General features: G+C 51.9%; 1 protein-coding gene across 4 annotated transcripts in view; it reads left to right on the top strand.

Annotated features, from left to right (window-relative positions):
- ZNF362 (zinc finger protein 362) overlaps positions 1–17409 on the top strand; it is a 39780-nt gene extending 22371 nt beyond the window's left edge. For all 4 annotated transcript variants that reach the window (XM_060624580.3, XM_060624582.3, XM_060624583.3 and 1 more), the window contains 5 exons: positions 1619–1940; positions 2699–2923; positions 11789–11867; positions 11979–12137; positions 15822–17409. In XM_060624580.3, the coding sequence (XP_060480563.1) occupies positions 1619–1940; positions 2699–2923; positions 11789–11867; positions 11979–12137; positions 15822–15938 (902 nt within the window). In that variant the 3' untranslated portion in view covers positions 15939–17409. The remainder of the gene's footprint in view (positions 1–1618; positions 1941–2698; positions 2924–11788; positions 11868–11978; positions 12138–15821) is intronic.
- The last annotated feature ends 1880 nt before the right edge of the window (positions 17410–19289 follow it).

Below are 19289 nucleotides of genomic sequence, written 5' to 3'. Positions count from 1 at the left end.
GTGATAGATGTATCCTTCCACTGCCAGTGGGTGACACAAACATGTGTCCATCTCTGGAGCTTACCTTTTTCAATGCGTAGATTTTTGGTTTCTTTTTTATTTCTTAAATTTTTTATTTTTTAGAAGTCTTTATTTTTGAGAGAGAGAAAGAGAGCATGCACACAAGCAGGAGAGGGGCAGAAAGAGAGGGAGAGACAGAATCCGAAGCAGGCTCTAGTCTCTGAGCTATCAGCGCAGAGCCTGACTTAGGGCTTGAACTCACAAACCGTGAGATCATAACCTGAGCCAAAGTCAGACACTTAACTGACTGAGCCACCCAGGTGCTCCTGGTTTCTTTTTAAAAGAAGCAATGTTTTAGTCATGCAATAGATAACATTTTCATCTTTTGTCTGTTTAACCTGGTATTGTAATGTTTCTAGTCCCCCTCCCCCTTTTTTTCAGTGTTTATTTATTTTTGAGAGAGAAAGACAGAGTGACAAAGTGCAAGCGGGAGAGGGGCAGAGAGAGAGGGAGACACAACATCCCAAGCAGGCTCCAGGCTCTGAGCAGCCAGCACAGAGCCCGATGCTGGGGCTCGAACTCACAAACCTTGAGATCATGACCTGAGCTGAAGTCAAATGCTCAACCGACTGAGCCACCCAGGCGCCCCTGTAGTCCCCTCCTTTTTAAAAGAATAACTTTTATTAACAAAAGTTTATTTTATTTTTTTTCCTTTTCCCTTTTTTAAAGGTTTTTTTTTTTTTAAGTAATCTCTACACCCAGTGTGGGGCTCAAACCCACGACCCCAAGATCAAGAGTTGCACACTCCTCCAACTAAGCCAGCCAGGCGCTCCTATATATATATCACAGAAGTTTCTTAAAAAGTTCATTGTCAAAGAATCAAAGTATAGCTAAGTAAAAAAAACAAAATAAAACAAAACAAAACACATTTTTAAAAAAATTACTCCTAATTGCATTATCCACATCACTTTTGGTACATCTTCTCCTACTTACTTTTTCTGTGCATACGTAGGCCATTTTGTTGTTTGTTTTGTGTGTATATTTTGTTTTACAAACATAACCTCTTTTTATTTTTACTTATTTATTTTTAATGTTTATTTATTTTTGACAGAGAGACAGAGCTTGAGCGGGGGAGGGGTAGAGAGAGAGGGAGACACAGAATCCGAAGCAGGCTCCAGGCTCCGAGCTGTCAGCACAGAGCCCGACACAGGGCTTGAACTCATAGACCGCGAGATCATGACCTGAGCCAAAGTCGGACGCTCAACCGACTGAGCCACCCAGGCGCCCCATAATAACCTCCTTTTTAATGGACACTTAATGTTCAGTAGAGAAAACTGATCACAATTTATTGACCCCTTCCCTAATGTTACACATTTCAGTTCCTCTAGCTTTTTGCTATTGCACATAACACAGTAGTGAACATCTGTGTGCTTGTTTTTTTTCTGCAGTTTGAAGTATTTCCAAAGTGCCTGTTACCAACCCAGTTTAGTCCTTAGGTATCTAAGGCATCCTACACACACACAGCCTCTCATTTAGTTCCCCCTGGGGTGATTTACGAAGGGAAGTGGGGGTGCTTAGAAAGGCCTCTGCAGCTGCCCCCACCCCATGTCTTCCACAGGTCTGGGGCTCTCCTCCCGGACCCCGGCTGTGAGCACGTCCGAGTCGAGTGCAGGCACGGGGACCAGCACCCCGTCCACGCCCACCACCACCAGCCAGAGCCGCCTCATCGCCTCGTCCCCCACCCTCATCTCAGGGATCACCAGCCCCCCCCTCCTGGACTCCATCAAGACAATCCAGGGCCACGGCCTGCTTGGCCCCCCCAAGTCCGAGCGTGGCCGCAAAAAGATCAAGGCGGAGAACCCAGGGGGGCCGCCCGTCCTCGTAGTCCCCTACCCCATCCTGGCCTCGGGCGAGACTGCCAAGGAGGGCAAGACATACAGGTGGGGGTCTTGGCGGGAGGGGGTCCACGTGGGCGTGGGGTGGAGGCTCACACCAAGGGCTGCCCTAGGAGCCCGGCAGCTGGGGCTGGAAAGAGGGACTGCAGAGGCTGAGGGTAGGGGCCAGGTCCAGAGGAGCGGGGTCTCCTGGTGAGCCCCACCCACAGCCCATTCACAGGCAGGCTGGGGCTATCCCCCCATGCATATGCAGGGTTGCCAGAGGCCAACCTCACCACAACCTGGTGTCGTGGGAGTCCTGTTCTTCCTCCCTTCAAGCTCTTGACCCTCAAGTTGGAATCATCTGGGGAGCACTCAGAAAATGCCAATCCCAGGGCAGCACCTCCAGAAATTTTGATATAATTGGTTGGAGGGCGGGCATGCAGAGGGCCAGTGAGCCCCTCTTGAAAGCTCCCCAGATAATTCTGATGTGCAGCTGGGAGGACTTCTTACTCCCAAAGTTAGGGCATGTGGCCCCGGGCACACCTTCCCAGGATTGCCAGGCCTGTCTTCCCTGGGAAATGGAAACCGTTTCCCCCACTGCTGGGAATGGGCCCCTGGGGGAAGAGCCTTTGCCTCCAGATTGGAGGGTGTCCAGGCTGGGAGCCTGTACCCCTGGGCTCCTCACAAGGAAGCTCTGTGCCCAGGTGCAAGGTCTGGGTGCTGTGGAAGGTGCCCTGAGCTTACTGGTAGGGGGCAGGGGCGGGGCGGGGGTGGTGGCGGCGGCCGTCTTCCCAGGTGTGAATGTGCCTCTTACCCCACAGGTGTAAGGTGTGCCCGCTGACCTTTTTCACCAAGTCTGAGATGCAAATTCACTCCAAGTCACACACCGAGGCCAAGCCCCACAAGTGCCCGCACTGCTCCAAGTCCTTTGCCAACGCCTCCTACCTGGCCCAGCACCTGCGCATCCACCTGGGCGTCAAGCCCTACCACTGCTCCTACTGTGATAAGTCCTTCCGACAGCTCTCCCACCTCCAGCAGCACACCAGGTGAGTGGCCCGCCTGGTGCTGCACCCCCTGCAGCCGATTTCAGCTCAGCACCTGCGCCGGGTGCATGGACCTGGTGCAGGAGGGGCAAGGACCTTCTCTAGGTGCCCACTGCCCCGAGGGTCAAGACCAAACTCCTTTACTTGGCATTTGAAGCCTTTGGTGATATGACCTCTGTGGACCTCACTGGCTTCTGCTGTCACTACTATGCCACCCTTCCCACCGTGTCTCATCTGCTATGTCCTTTGGCTGAAACACCCTCCCCCATCTTTATCCTTTTTCTCTGGCCTCTCCTAGCCATCTCTCAGTCCAGCCTCCCCACGCCCCGACAGGCCCTACGCATCCCCATCACGGTAGCGATAGGCTGTCTCGTCCTTGCCGGCTTCTTTTCCCAACTTCCAAATACATTGATGGCTCTTGAAGGCAAGGTCTTGGTCCCCTCCATCCCCATATCCCCAGTGTGTGGCACGTAATAAGCATCTGGGCATTTGTTTAATATTTGTGGAATAAATAGAACTGTCTTTTATAGGTCATGTGATTCATCCATTTGACAAGTATTTGCAGAGCCTCTACCATAAGACAGACATGATTCTAGGTTCTGGGAGCGCAGCAATGAACAAAACAGACAAAACTCCCTGTCCTTATAGGCGTACAGTCTAGTCGAGCATGTCAGAGAGAGATTCAGAAATACAAATGCTTTCAGGAAAGACCAGTTTTTGCAGGGGAGTACAGACATCAGAAAGACTGACTATCCACCCGCCAAATAAAAACACCATAGGTGTTTAGAGAAACAAACCAAAGGTTACCAAGATTGCAGTTCATCTCTTCAGAGGGGAAGAAACACAGAGGTTTTCTCTCCCCTAGTGATAGCATCTGTGAGCATTGCTATGGGTTGGCCGCTATCTGCTTTGTAAAAGTCAGGGGTAATGTTTTTGTGTGGAGCTTGTAACTTGCAGGAAGTGCTCAAATGTTCTCTCTTTTGAGGACTGATCTGATGCTAGACAGAGAGACCCTAGTTTTTATTTTTAGGTTCTTAAAAATTGTTGTTCTTTTTATGATTTATTCATACACATCCATTGCCTTTGTGTGCTTTATCGCGGGGCACAGAGTGCTTTGTCTGTTCCTTGGACTCGGAGGCATAATGTGTAGGTTTGATGGTAAGAAACAAATGGCAGAGTGCCAGTAGGACAAAGCATCCATGGTTTCTCCCGGTCCTGAGCCTCCTGAGGCATAAGGATCTGACCACAGAACTTTCTCTCCGCAGGTTTCTGATTTTTTGTCATTACTTTGATTATTTTTTAAAGTTTGGCCAGTTTTCTGGACACAGGCACGAGTAACGAGGTATTGATGAAGAAAGAAAGTCCTGCTGGTTAGAGCATATGATACTAAGGTTTGAGAGCTAACTTCCGTCAGATTTCACAAAACCCCTGGGTACTCCTTTTAATCTGTGTGTGTGAAAAAATTCCTCATGATATTATTTAAGATCAGTAACCTAGAAGGATCCAGTTCACCTGTTGGGTTGTGCCTGTACAGCCTGTGATGGAAAGGGTACCTTGTTTTTGGAGACACCCCCCCCCCCCCCCCGCCCCAACCCAGTGCGTTGGTGTTTCGGGCTGGCAGGAGTAACTTCATGTGTAACCTTGAAGGCTGGGGTTCCATAAGCCAGGGAGCAGATCCCAGGTCCAGTTTCCTGGAGCCTTAGGGAGTCCACATTCCCACGTGTGAAGGACAGTCCTTGTGTTTTACTATCAGGCTTATAGTAATCTAATACTATAATTAAATGAAATTTGTCTTCAAATGTGACATTTCTGGCATGGTGGTGGTTACAAATTTGATTTACCCAATTATATCCTGCTGGGAAGGAGGACAGATTCTTACTGGGCCCTATTTACCAAACTAATGGTCACGAAGAGCAAATGGTCTCAAATTGTTGGCAGTTGGTCGGAGCAGGTTTTTTTTTTTTTTTTGATATTTATTTATTTTTGAGAGAGAGAAGGAAACAGAGTGTGAGTGGGGGAAGGGCAGAGAGAGAGGGAGACACAATCCAAAGCAGGCTCCAGGTTCTGAGCTATCTGCACAGAGCCCGACGTGGGGCTTGAACTCAAAAACCGTGAGATCGTGACCCGAGCTGAAGTCGGTCGTTTAACTGACTGAGCCACCCAGACACCCCGGTCTGAGTATTTTATTCCTTGTTCAAAGATAGCTTAAATTGAGGATTAGAGGTAGATCAGAGAAGAAATGGGTTTTGTCATATGCCCTTTAGGAAATAGAAATTAACCCCAACTAAATCACTTTCATTCCGTCCAAAGTCATAATTCCTGTTCTGCTGATCTCGGGTGGTTAGTCTGCTTTGCCAACTTGCCTGCTTCTGGAGTGAAGACTCTGGGACCCTGGCTTGGCCTCACACAGTGTCTGCTCGAGGTGATGGTGTCCGTTTGGAAGCTGTGCCCTTTCATCTGTTCTCTGGAGCATAAAGAACTAAGTGCGTGTGCTGTAGTCCTCTACTGAGCCCATAATCTCTTGATGTCTTCTTCAGAAGACTCAACTTCAGACCTGAAGCAGAGGTCTTTTGGCAGGTGTGAGGGGGACCTCAGATCTGTTGCTGAGACCAAATGACTCTGGTCCATTTATTGTAACAATCAACAATGTCAGAGTGGAGGAGAGTGTAGTCTTTTATTACGATATATTGCATGATCAATATTTAAGATTAAGAACAGATTTTAGGCAACAAGGGCATTGACCCATCTTCAGACTCTTTTAATTTATCTCATAAGACGTGTTATAACTGTCACTAATTGGTAAGTGTAGTTAGTTAAATGTAGAACAAAACCTTTTTTTTTTTTTTAATTCAAGTTGTTAACATACAGTGGAGTATTGTTTTCAGGATTAGAACCTAGTGATTCGTCACTTACATATAACACCTGGTGCTCATAAGGACATGTCTTTTTGATTTTTATTGTACGTGAAAATAAGTTATTGTTTTTTGGTCTCCATTTTAAAAAGTGCCCAAATGTATATATTTATATTATATAGCATATATAATTCTGTATGATATACTGTATAATCGTATAAGTTACATATTATCATACATATAAAATGAATATAAGTGTATAATACATTTTCTGTATGTATATATGCACATAAAATATGAAATTAATGCAGGGAGATTGGCCATCTCTTCTTTTGATTTGCCAGCTGCCTTACAGTAGTATCTTCATAGGACAGCCCTCGCTCTAGTGTTTGGCTAATTAAAAATACAGAAAATACAAAACGCTCAATCATTTGGAGCATCCCCTCTTTTAGTAGAGCAAAGAAGGAAGGAACTCTTTGGTGTTGCCTGGTGGCCATCTGGAAAGTCCAAGAGTGTTTGGGTGTAAAAGATACTTTGATAACATTATTCTGATTGGGGGCCTGGATTCGAGAAGGCTAGGGCACAAGGTGGGCAGCCTAGGTAAGGTATGAGCATTGGTTTGGTAGTAATGGGGCACCTGGGTGGCTCAATCGGTTGAGTGTCTGACTTCAGCTCAGGTCATGATCTCGCGGTCTGTGAGTTCGAGCCCCGGTTCGGGCTCTGTGCTGATACCTCAGAGCCTGGAGCCTGCTTCGGATTCTGTGTCTCCCTCTCTCTCTGCTCCTCCCCTGCTCATGCTCTGTCTCTCCCTCTCAAAAATAAATAAACATTCAAAAAACAATTTTTTTTAAATGGGGCGCCTAAATGGCTCAGTAGGTTGGGCGTCTGACTTCGGCTCAGGTCATGATCTCACGGTTTGTGAGTTGGAGCCCCGCATCAGGCTCTGTGCTGACAGCTCAGAGCCTGGAGCCTGCTTCACATTCTGTGTCTCCCTCTCTCTGCCCCTCCCCCACTCATGCTTTGTCTCTCTCTCTCTCAAAAATAAACTTAAAAAAAAAAAAGAAACAAGTAATCAGCAAGTAGTGATAATTAGGAGGAATCCTAGTTTTTTCAGAAGTAAACCTTTGTTTTAAAATACTCATCAAGACCGTGACCAAAAAAGCAACAAAAATTTCACAGGCCTTCGAAGGAGGGGATTTTGCTGATGTTCCTTATCCAGGGATTGCTCTCCATTCCCAAGGACACACATTTTTTTTTTTTCCTCGAGTGATTTGAGTGCATAATGGTGGGAAACCAAACAAGCAATAGAAGAGGGTCCTATTAACATTAGAGACAAATTGTTAGTCATTAGACAGTGACACATATAATTAAACCGATGTGTCCTCACCCAGTGACAAAGAGGTGGGTGTCCCGAATACAAGTTCCAGAATCCGTTAGACAAACAAACAAACAAAAAGCTAAACACAAAGAAGCAACCAGATTCCAGGTTCCTTGTTTCCTGCCATTCCACAGAGACTCTTTCCTGCTTTTTGCCCCTCCGTAGAAAACCAGACAGTCAAGGCACATAATCAAATCCATCTTCCAAGGGTGATGCCAGTAATGAGGGGAATAAAAGAAGGTCACGTCCAAGGCTGAACCAGCCCTGGTTACGTAATAGAAATAAAGTTAGAAACAGGTTGAGCAAGATGACTCTGGTTATGGAGAAAGATGTGCCTGGAAGCATTCTGGGGGGCAACGTAGTTTCGATGTGCTGAAGCACTTTGGTGGGGCTCTCTTCCATGAAAGGAAGACAAAACAAGTAAGGAAACACAGGTAGCTGGCAGAGTGTTCCAGAAGTCCAGAGTTCAGGGGTGGCCCCATAAATAATAAAAACCACATGTATTTCAAAAGAAAGTCAGCAGAACTTTGCAGAGAGTCTGGTCAGCGTAGAAAAATGGCATCTGTCACACCTGCGACAGCAGTTAGCACGAGTGCAAGGTCATGTACCTGCAGCCTTACAAGGCAAAAGTCGGGGATCGCACCCATTTTGTGAGTGGGTAGGTGAGGTCTAGGAAGAGGCTCGAGTGACCGGATGTGTTTGTCTATTCAGGCTGCAGACCGGTTTGCATTTGTTTTCTCAGCTATGTGACGTTTGTGTGCGTGTGCCGGGGTAGGCATACTGGTGGCAGGGGTAGGCGTCATTCCGTTTTTCTCGAGTCTGATGATCGTAACGGTAGTCAAATTCTACCCACAACTAGTCTGTGTCCAGGACGCCCGTGTGCCTGGCCCTGAGGCGGGTGTTTCCATACGAAGTCCTCCTGTAGTGTGAAGCTGTGTTTCTAAAGAAGAGGTAGCGAATCTGAAAAGTGGCACAGAGAGTGAGTCATCTCAAGGAAGGTTAACTTGTGCTGACCCTACCGTTGTGTTAGTTCCAAAGCATTCACCCGGCTGAAGTCGTTCAGTGTAATTTATTACCTGGGAAATAAAAGAAAAAATGAGAACTGATGAATTGTCCATAATTTTATTTAAACATTGAATAAATTCTCCTTGTTGGTTTGTATAACTTATCTTAAATAGAAAGTATCTCATGAACACCCTTTGAAGAAGTCACTGAATCCTTACGGTCATTACAATCCATATTATTATCGCCATTTTCGGACTGAGGAAACTGGGTTGAGGGAGGCAAAGTCACTTGCCCAAGGTCACTGTGCTACGAGGAGGCAGAAGTGAGATTTGAACCCAGATCCCCCAGGAGCCCGTGCGTCACAGGGAGGAAGGGGCTGCGGAAGAAGCTCCTATGGGTGGAGGTGCCAGCTACCGCAGGGCGAGTCTTCGGGGCCCCAGGGTGGGGGGCTGCGGCGGTCCAGGGGCACTGATTTCAGCTCGGCCCCCCTGCGCTGCCTGTGGTCCTCACATGTGAGCACATGTGGGGAGCGGGCTGGGTGCTCCCCTACAGAGAAGATGCCCTGCGGAGACAGGAGTCTGATGTTGGAACTGAGCAGGGGTGGAGTCGGGGGAGGTGTTCCCGGCAGGGGCGGCAGCATGAGCACAGGCTCAGACGCTTGCTGGGGGGGGTGGGGGGGGGGCGGTGTCTTCATGTGCGTAGCTCATTGGAAAGTCGGAAAGACTCCCTGCCAGGGAGAGCAGTGGTGGAGGGGAGGCTTTGGAAACCAAGGCCTTGAATCCTGGGTCACAGGGTTTGGACTCTGTCCTGGAAAAGGGGGAGACAGTGGAGGTCGCCAGGCAGGGCCATGATGAGGTCAGATCCCTGCGCTGCTGCTGTGGTGGAGGCCAGGAAGGGAGAGGCTGCTGCTGGGAGTCCAGGGAGGAGGCCAGGCAGCTGTGGTACTGGGACTGGGAGGCCACAGGGGGCTTTCCCACTCCAGAGGGCTTGGCTGGGGCCCTGAGGAAGGACCTTTGGAGGGTGCAGTCAGTCAACAAATACTTGCATCCTATATCTGAGGATGGACGTCACTGGCTATGTTGAGCATTTTACTGTTGCCAGTGACCGACATCAGAGAGAAAACCCTCTTTGATTCAGTCCCTGCCTATGTACAGGGTCCTCTTGGCTGGGCCCTGGGGTGATGCTGGTGAACAAGACCAGGGGAGCCCTTGCCCTCAGGAGGCAGCCCAGGAAACAGTGACTAGGCAGTGACAAAATACACATTGCTTGGGGGTGGGCTGCAGGGCCCAGGCCTGGTGTGGGGGCTCAGGGAAGGCCGCCCAATCGGGGGCTTTTACGCTGAGAACAGGAGTGTGGGTTTTCACCGGGTATTAGCTGGGGAAGAGTGTGCCCGGAAGAGGGGGCAGCCTGGATAAAGGGAGGAGCTTGGAGTCTAGTGGAGTCGGGGAGGCTGGTGGGGCCAGAGGCTGGGGGCGGGGGAGAGGAGCGGTGGGAGGCAAGGACTCTGGGGTGAGCCCTGGAGGGGTTAAGACAAAATCAGCACATGCCCTGGGGTCCCTTAGTCCCCTCTGCCACCTGACCCCAACTGAATGAATTCCCCAGCCCTGGAGGGGGTGAGGGGAGGATGGAACGGAGGGGTTGTGTCAGTCCAGATGGCCCTTAAGGTCCTTCCATTGTAGGGACAGGGTGCCATGGTTGGAATGATGTCTCCAGATACATGACACCCAGAAATGTGCAGGTAGAATGGGGTTCTCAAAATCGGGCCAACCAGCTCCACTTGGCAGGTTTCTGTGCAGCCTGTGAACTGGCTCTGGCCTTGGCATCTGCGCCTGGGCCCTGTGCTTGCCCTCCTCCCTGTTGCGTAGAGGAGATGGTGGGCGGGGAGGGGAGGGGGGGGGGAATGGCCCCTGTACTGAGGATGCATCCGGATCACAGGTTTGGTGGGCAGAATCATTAGTCAGACAAGGTTGCCGGGTGAGAAATGGATCTTGGACCAGGATGTAGGGTGCATAGGAGCAGGGAGGTGAGGCCAGAGGACACGATGAAGGGCCTTGAATGACACACTAAGGAATCTGGACTCTTCCCGTGTTCACGGTAGGCAGCCAATGTCTTCCTGATGGCGGGGAATGTTGTTTATTCAAGCCTATCCAGCATGGGGCCTGCTGGGACAGGGACCTTAGTTTGTTTGATGAGTTGATGGGCAGAGCAAGCCGCCTCGGTGAGGTGGCCTGGGGCATTAGGGACACTGTGTGGCCAGGGCTGGGTTCTCCCTTCCCTTGATGCTTGGTGGCAAATTAGGCAAACAGCGTTCAGGACGGCCAGCATTTCACGGCCCACCTACTTGGCGGAGAGGATTTGCCAGAACAGGTGACTGAAGACAAGCTCAGGCTGATGGCGGAGGGCTTGCACGGAAGATGGGGCTCTGGGGCATCTGCGCACCTGTCCGGGCCCACCTCCGTCCTCACCTGGGCCCCCTGGGCTGTCAGGCAGGCACGAGCAGCACCACTGACCTGAACAGAAAATCCAGCCGTCCACCTTTGAGTCATCACTCTGGAGTCACCTGCTCAGTGAGGCCCACCCTGACCTCATGTTTAAAACTGAATCCGCACCCCCCCAGCATCCGTGCTCCCCCCCACCTTATTCTGTCTTCTCACAGCACTTATTACCTTCTATGTGGGATTTACTTACTTATTTCATGTTTGTTGTTTGTTTCCATGAGGCAGTGGTTTTTTTGTCTGTTTTGTTCATTCTAAGTACCAAGCGTGGTCCCTGGCACAGAGCTACCCAGCGTAATGAATGTTGAGTGAATGAATGAATGAATGAATGAATGATGGTAATACTGGCAAGTGTTGACTGAGTGCGGACTTTGTGCCAACACTTGGCCAAACCCCTTAACACCTATTATCTAACGTAATCTTCACAAAGTGAAGTGAGGCCATATTTTTATGCTCATTTTGCAGATGAGGAAACCGAGGCTCAGTGATTTTTCCCAGGGTCGCCCAGCTAGTAGCTGGTGCAGCCAGGATGAGAACCCAGGAGTGGGAGGGGACAGAGGGTTCACAGGAAGGACAGAGAGGGCTGAACTGCCGGGCCTCCCCGTCCTGCATTCTCTCGGTAGCTGGGGGTGACCAGGTAGCCATCCCAGACATGAATCTGATGTGGGGACAGGGCAGGGGACAGAAGTTGGGGGCCAGTCAGAGACATTTCCTTCTGAAGGCAAGAGACAGAGTGGACAGGCACGTTCCTGGCAAAGCTGTGGATCTGTGTTCTTTCAGTGGTGGTCTGTAGGTGGGTTTTTAAGAAGAGAGGGGCAGAAAGCAGTCAACGTGGGCCCCTGAGGCTGGGGGACTGGGCCGGGTCTCTGAGTGGGCGCTGGCGGTGGGCAGGGTTCAGCAGGGAGCTGTGGGGAGCAGGAGGGCTCTGGTTACAGACCGGCAATGGGAGGCCAGAGGAGGAAGGAGAAGGGGGTACCTGTGAAGTCCCCGGCTCTTGCCTGGGGCTCTCTGGGGAGTGTATGGAATGGAGACAGGGCGGCTTGGGAGTCAGATATATGGTGGAGGCCATCCAAGGGCCTGGGGGGCCGGAGCCGGCCCACGGTATCTGTCAGGGACTCCACCTCACTGCCCATTGCAGAATCCACACAGGCGACAGACCCTACAAGTGCCCACATCCTGGCTGCGAAAAGGCTTTCACTCAGCTCTCCAACCTCCAGGTGAGTGCCCGCCTGCCCCTTGCCTGCCTGGCCCCCTGCAAAGGGAGCCCAAGCCGGGGTGGGGCTGGGGGGAGCCCTGGCTGGCCCCTGACCCCTCTGTGCTCCCCACAGTCTCACCAGCGCCAGCACAACAAGGACAAGCCCTACAAGTGTCCCAACTGCTACCGGGCCTACTCGGACTCCGCGTCCCTGCAGATCCACCTCTCCGCCCACGCCATCAAGCACGCCAAGGCCTACTGCTGCAGCATGTGCGGGCGGGCCTACACCTCGGTGAGTGCCTGGGGTCCTCGGGGGACCTCTTCCTCTCCCGTGGCCTCAGCCATCTTGATTCTCCCCACTTTGCAGACAAGGAAACCGAGGCCCAGAGAGGGGAAGCGACTCCCCGAGATCACGATGAGTGGCAGAGCCAGGGTTTCGGCTCCCCAGTTCTGTTTCTGGCTGCCCTGGGCCGAGCCTCCAGCCTCTTGGCGGCCTGTAGCCGCCTGGTTTCCTCCAGGCCCCGGAACACTGAAGGCAGTGGTGGGGGGCCAGGCACCCTGCTCTCCAGAGCCAGAGCCGGGGAAGGGCCTTCCCCGCTGGGCAAGCTACAACCCCCATCGTGGCCACGAGAGGGCGCAGTGGCTCGGCCCAGAGCTTCATCATTTCAGGAAAGGCCTGAGCAGTACCAGAAAGGTCATCTCATCCAACCCTCTGTCCCTGGGTGGGAATTTCCCTAAGCAAGGGCCTTTCAGCAAGAAGAGGGAGGCTGGGCAAATCACCTGAGTGTGTGTGCGTCTCCAGCTAATCAGATATTCTGGTTAATAGACCCCCATGCAAATCCAGACAGAGATCACTGAGCCTCAATTTCCTCATCTGTAAAATGACGAGGTAACAGTTCTCAACTCACAGGGCTGTTGGCTAGCAGAGCCAGTGCCTAATAAACATCCGCTAATACAATGATTTATTCTCTCAGTGTTTACTGAACACTTGTGCCAGGCTATTGGGAGTCAGGATGAATCAAACAGACATATTCTCTGCCCCCAGGGAGATTGGACTCTACTGCTGGAGACAGATATTAAACAAGTAACCAACAAATAAATATGGAATGACAAATTATGGTAATTGCCGTAAGCAGGGTTTCTCATCCTCGGTGCATGTTAACATTTGGGCAGGGTACCTTTGTGCTCGGGGACTGTTTGGTGCATTGTAGGATGTTAGATACATCCTTGGCCTCTGTGCACTAGCTGTCCCTCCCCAGGCTGTGACAACCCAAAATGCCAGACGTTGCCAAGTGTCCCGGGGCAGGCGGTGAAGTCACCTCCGCCTGAGAACCACTGGTCTGAAGGAAACACAGGTTGATAAAGCAGCAGGGAGGCTAGAACAGAATTGGGAAAGGGACGTAGGTCTGGGTAGGTCAGGGGAGGGGGTAATATTTCAATGAAGCCTTGAAGGATAAGGAGGGTGAGAAACTTCGAAGCAGGAGCACACCCTGAGGTGGAACAAGCGTGGCAGGTTCCAGGAACTGAAAGAGGATTAGGTCACACGGGGCTGTGGGGCCTTGTTAGGGAGTTTGGATATTTGCCAGGTAGAATGGGAAGCCACTGGGGGGAGGGGACTGTCCGGGAGGATATTTTTGAGAGGTCACTGACTGGAGGGGGCACACGTCGGGCGGTGAGGAGTATGGCAGGTGCCAGCCAGGCCTGTGGTTGCTGAGCACTGGGTTCATGACACTGCTCCCTCCCTGGAGTTCAAAGGGCAGAGGAGAGTTGAAAGACAGAGGGCAGAACCTGCAGGGAAAGGGCCCCAAGGGGAGAGGCAGGGCACCCCAGAGACCTAGGAGCCCCACTCAGCCGGCTGACCGTCAGCTGGTGTCGGCCTCAAGTTCTGGACACCCACCTCCTCACATCTGCTCCCAGGGGAGGGACCACAGGCGTCCATGACTGAGATTCTAGATGGAGTCTGTCTGAATTCTGGGGGCAGCGGGGGTGTCCCAGTCCACCTGTCTTGCGGTGACTGGACTCTCTAGAACTGGGCCTGACTGGACTCTCTAGAACAAGAATAATTACCTTTATTTTAAATTTATTTTTAAGTAAAGTATAGTTGGCATGATATTTTTTTAAGTAGGCTCCATGCCCAATGTGGGGCTTGAACTCAGGACCCTGAGATCAAGAGTCACATGCTTTACTGACTGGGCTAGTCAGGTACCCTGACATCTTTTTTTTTTTTTTTTTTAATGTTTATTTTATTTTTTTGAGAGCGAGAGAGAGAGTGCGTGAGAATGCACATGCAAGCGAGCAGGGGAGGGGCAGAGACAGAGAGAGAGAGGGAGAGAGAGAGGGAGAGAGAGAGGGAGAGAGAGAGGGAGAGAGAGAGAGAATCCTTAGCAGGCTCCGTGCTGTCAGCACAGAGCCTGACTCGGGGCTCAAATTCATGAAGCGTGAGATCATGACCTGAGCCGAGATCAAGAGTTGGACGCTTAACCGACTGAGCCACCCAGGCGCCCCAGTGACAAACCTTTAAAGGAAAAAAACCCAAAAAACATTTTAATGGATTGAATTTTAAAGTACTTTAATACATAAAAGAAACATTTTAGAAGAGTGAACCCCCACGTTCCCATTAGCCCCCAGAACCATCAACCAATCTTGGCTCATCCATATCCCTGTTTTCTGTCCCTATAATGTCTCTGTAGACATTATGTTGTTTCATCTGAAAGTTTTCACTCTGTCTCTAAACATCAGGACTCCTCTTTTTTAACATGTTCACGGTATCTTTACAATTCCCTTAAGTCCTTGGTACCATCAGCTACCCGGTCAGCGTTCACATTTTCTGTCTCCTGAATTACGCCAGCATTTTGTTTACTTCCAATTTGATTTTGTAATCAAGATCCAAGGAAGATCCCTACATTGTACCCTGTCAATATATCTTTTAGTCTGTTGATCCCCACCCTGTGCCCCTGCCCCCACCCGGGTCGTTTTTTTCTTTGCAGTGTATTCACTGAAGAGTAGTTTCCTAGTTTGCGTGCTGCTGAGGCTTTCCCTCTGGTGGTGTTTGATAGCCTGTTGCCACCGCATTTGAGGGCTTCCTCTACATGACTGATTCTGAGCAAGGTGATGTTTGAGACCGGGGGACTGTCCTGTGGGGCGAGTGGTGGCTCACCAGGTATTCCCACTTCCTTCCACCTGAGTGTGAGGGCCTCCGGGCCTGCAGGTGAGCCCGTGGGTCCCCTCACGCGCCCAGTTGTGGGTGCCTCAGGTCAGACTCGGCAGAGCCATGGGGACAGTCAGGGGACGAGCCGAGCATGCCCAGTTTGTGCTTCCCCAAGTCACCGGTCCTATCAGGTCCGGCTTCTTCCCAAGGGAGGATTGCGTGGGGGGGTGGGGTTGCAGAGGCCGGGGCTCCCACCACCGCCTGGAATCCAGAGTAGAGACTGGGGGAGGAACAGTCCCCTTGACCCTTACCGCGTGCTGGGAGCTCTATCTGCCATAGCGACCCTTTGAGGTGGTTCCTTCAAGAGGAGGCTTGGACATACGAGATGACGTATCTGAGGTTCTACTGCTACGAGGTGGCAGGACCCAGCTCAGACCAAGGCCTCCTGCTTTTCCCTCCCTGGAGCACCGGCCAGATGGGGGCGGCTGTGCTCCATCCCCCAGGCAGGCTGAGGTGCAGCCAGTTGGCCTGGCCCTCAGGAGGTCCAGGTGGGCACTTCTGAGGGACGAGCCTGGTGCGTGCCAGCTCTCCAGCTGGCATGCTGTGGGCTCACAGTCTGGTAAATGGGCCACCACCCACACGTGGCGGCATTGCAGCATCATCGCTAGAACCGATGCTCACTGCCCACCTGATGGCCTAGAGCCGGGCTGCTCGCCACCAGCTGGCCCACCTACCACGGAGCCCTCCCGTGGCCACTTGTGGGAACTGCAGCCTCCCCTGCGTGTCTTGCCAAGGGTTGCATGTTCTGAATCTCACCCCTGCCCACAGGAGACCTACCTGATGAAGCACATGTCCAAACACACGGTGGTGGAGCACCTGGTGAGCCATCACTCGCCCCAGAGGACGGAGTCCCCCGGCATCCCGGTGCGAATTTCCCTCATCTGAGCCGACCCAAGGCGCCGCCCCACCCTGCCCACTGGCAGACACAGACCCAGGCAGCACCAGGCCCCAGCTTCCTCCAGGGGCCCTCCAGGAACAGCCGAGCTCTCTCATGACCTTCCTGACCTTCCAGAAAGCCTGGGCTGCAGAAGCCCTGCCCGGTCCAGCTCCGGGGGCGGCCAGGCCAACTGCAAGATTCTGGACTGTTTTGGTGGCATCCAAAGACGATCTCAGAGCACTTTGAACCTCTCTGTTGGGTTTCTTTTTGTTCCCCACCCTCCACTTGCTTCACTGTTTTTGTTTTTAAGTTTGTTTTGGAAATAACAAAAAAGATATTTATTGGCCAAGAAGTTGGTGCTGCTAAGACCGAGAAATTAAAAGAATCGGACAGATGGACACAGAGAACCAGAGGGCAGCGTGGGACCTTCTCTTGCCACAGCCTCAGGTCTTGAGGGAAGGCTCAGGCCTGGGTTTCTGGACTGCAAAGGGGACCCCCCCCCCCCAGGTGGGAGGGGACAGGAAGCATCTGGAGTGAGCCACTCACCCCTAGGTGCCCAGCTCCAACCTCTCGGGCTACACCCTGGGCATTACTGAGCAGAGGGATGAGGCAGCTCCTGGGGCTGCCCAGGCTTCAGGAGGCAAAACAGGAGAGGGGCTGGGAGATCCACAGGACCAAAGGGTGCAACGTTGGGCTGGGCTGGGCACAGGCCCAGGGAAATGGGGTGAGGGTGGGCTGGGTAAGACCTGGCCCTCCACTGCCCTGAAGACCACCCCAGTCTACCTCGGTGCTGGCCAGGAAACCTATTGGCTACCTCTCCCACCATCCCAGACTGTGGGCAAGGGGGTGGGGAGGGAGTGGGCCTAGGCTTAGGACCCCCCTCTCCAGAATTTCCTCCAGATGGGGCAGTGCCCAGGGAGGGGTTATGTGTCTTCCCTGTCATGAAGGGGGGAATCCCCAGTCCAGGCCCTAGGCCCCTCGGCAGGGAAGGGATCCTCGGGGAGGAGGGTCCCAGGAGCAGACCCTGCCCTCAGCCCCCACAGACACACCCCGATCTGAAAGCCATGCGTGTCCATGTATATAGGAACTATGTACAGAGCCCGGAGAAGCCCCCCTTCATCCCCCGGGGAAAAAAAAAAAAAAAACTAGACAGAAACTCATCTATATATTCTGTATCTGGAGTTCCGTTTTGAATATTAACTGTGTTATTTTTATACACTTTTTAAGCCTTAACTCGCCATTGATTTACCAGTTTAATGTTTCCTGGGGTTTTTTTTCCCATGGGGTTCTCTGCCCCAGCCCCCACCCCTTTGTTTGACTTGCGTCGTCGGATACTCAGTATTGTAGCTTTTTGTCCGCATGTTACTACCCTGTAAATACGCTGTCATACATACTGTTAACACCCCATTTGCTTTTTTCTATGGGACCTCCAGGCCACCATATTTAGAACTAGTTACCTTATTAAAAAAGAGAAAACAGTCTGTCGGCTTCTCAGTCTGCATCTTGGTGGCAGGGAGGTGAGGGCAGGTGCCCCTCGATGCTTCAGGAAACAGGTTTGCATTCTATTTAAGAGAAGGGGTGGGGAGCAAAATAAAAATCCAGTGTGGGGGAAGACACTACATGGGGCGAGAGACAAAGAATTCCACACCCTCTGCTCTTTGTATTTCTCTGTTGTGAAGAATAAACTGTACCTGCACCTGGGTGGCGGTCGTGTCTAGCGTGCTCCGTGCGAGGGCGGGGCTGGGGGGCACTTTTCCATTGCTCCTCTCCCCTCCCCCGCCCCCCAGGCTTGGGGAAGGAGGGAAATGGCCCCTTCCCGTGGGCTGGCCTCACCCCAGCTGCTGAGCCAAGTGCTCGGTGTCTGGCACCCTGTGGCCCCCTATGAAGGAGGCAGAAAACCAAGAGGGGTTTTTTTTTGTTCCTGTTTCACTGTTGTTGTTTTTGCCGAGGATCATGCTGTAATTAAGTGGCAGGAACACACGTCTCACCCAGGTTTGTCTCATTCTGAATGAAGCCTTTTTGGATGTGTGGGGTCCAGTGGGGTTCCCAGCCCCCGCTCCCAAGTGGGGGGGTGGCCACATCCCAGTACCCTGCCTATCTTCGGGGGTCCACCGCAAGTGCCCTGACTGGGACACGATTCCTGTGATTGAAGGAACCAAGAAGTCCCCTTCAATCCACTTTCCCCACGTGGGTCAATGTTTTGATTGTGGAGGAGGGAAATGCAGGAATTAATGACCCCAGAGTGTATCAAGGCTGGTCCTCTGTGGGGCATTCTGAGTGAGACAGAAGTGACTCTACCAAGAGTCACCATGGAGCTCACCTTCAGGAATTCACTCTGAGCCCTCACAGGCCTTGTGAGTCAAGACGTGGCTGCAAGTGTAGAAAGTCCAACCCAAACAAGGATGTTTTGGCTTTCATAACAGGACAGTGCGGGAGTCAGGCCAGCCTCAGGGCTCACTGTTGTGTCTCCAGCTCTCCACTTTGCTTTGTTCTAAGAGCTGGTTTCACCCTCAGGCTCCAGCCTCACAGGCTCCCCGCCGGGTTTCCTGCAGTCAAGCCTCTCTCTCTTCTAGAAGCCCCAGCAAATATCTGGGTCTTGCTGGTTGGGACTGGGGTAGGTCCCATCCCTGAACCAATCACCGTGACCAGAATGTCTATACTTGATTGGCTTAGACCTACAGCCCATGCTCTAGGCCTGGAGCATCAGGTGAAACCCCAATCTGTAGTACATCTCCCCAAAAGGAAACCAGATGTGTTGACATGAGGAGGGGTAAATGGATATGGAGTAGCCGGGAACCTGTCTTCGGTAACCTCACGGGCCTCAAGGCGTTCTCGGAAATTGACCTCCCTGTGCTAAGGGGTGAGCTCTGGCGGCCATGTTTGCATCACTTGACCCGATCCCAGCCACAACCGAGTGGCCAGCAGCGGACATTTGACTCAGCCGTTGAAGTCTTAGACCGATGGTAGCGATGGTGCCAGCGGGATGCGTTGGCTGTCCTGGTTCATGAGTGGGTTGTGCACACCACACACACGTGGCCGACTCCACATTCGGTGAATGTGGTGGTGTTGAATCGGCCATGGTGGGGTTTCTACAACAGAAACTGGCAAAGGCTACAAATCTGGGCTTTCTTTTTCCTGGAGGAGCCAGTTGCTAAACATTTGCCAGCACACCACCGGCTGACTCTCCAGATTTTCCAGTCCGTGAATTAGGAAGAGGTCCAGTTCAGGAGCCTGGAAGAGCCCGTGGCCCAGGGGTAGGGACGTGTGTTGGGCCACACACAAGCAGGACAGAGGCAGACAGAAGCAGAGGCGGACAGAGAAGACCTAGACAGAGCCTGTGTCAGACTCGGTTCCTGACT

Source organism: Panthera onca, chromosome C1 (assembly GCF_046562875.1).
Source record: "Panthera onca isolate mPanOnc1 chromosome C1, mPanOnc1 haplotype 2, whole genome shotgun sequence".
NCBI lineage: Eukaryota > Metazoa > Chordata > Mammalia > Carnivora > Felidae > Panthera > Panthera onca.
This window is presented reverse-complemented; position numbering and strand designations above follow the sequence as displayed.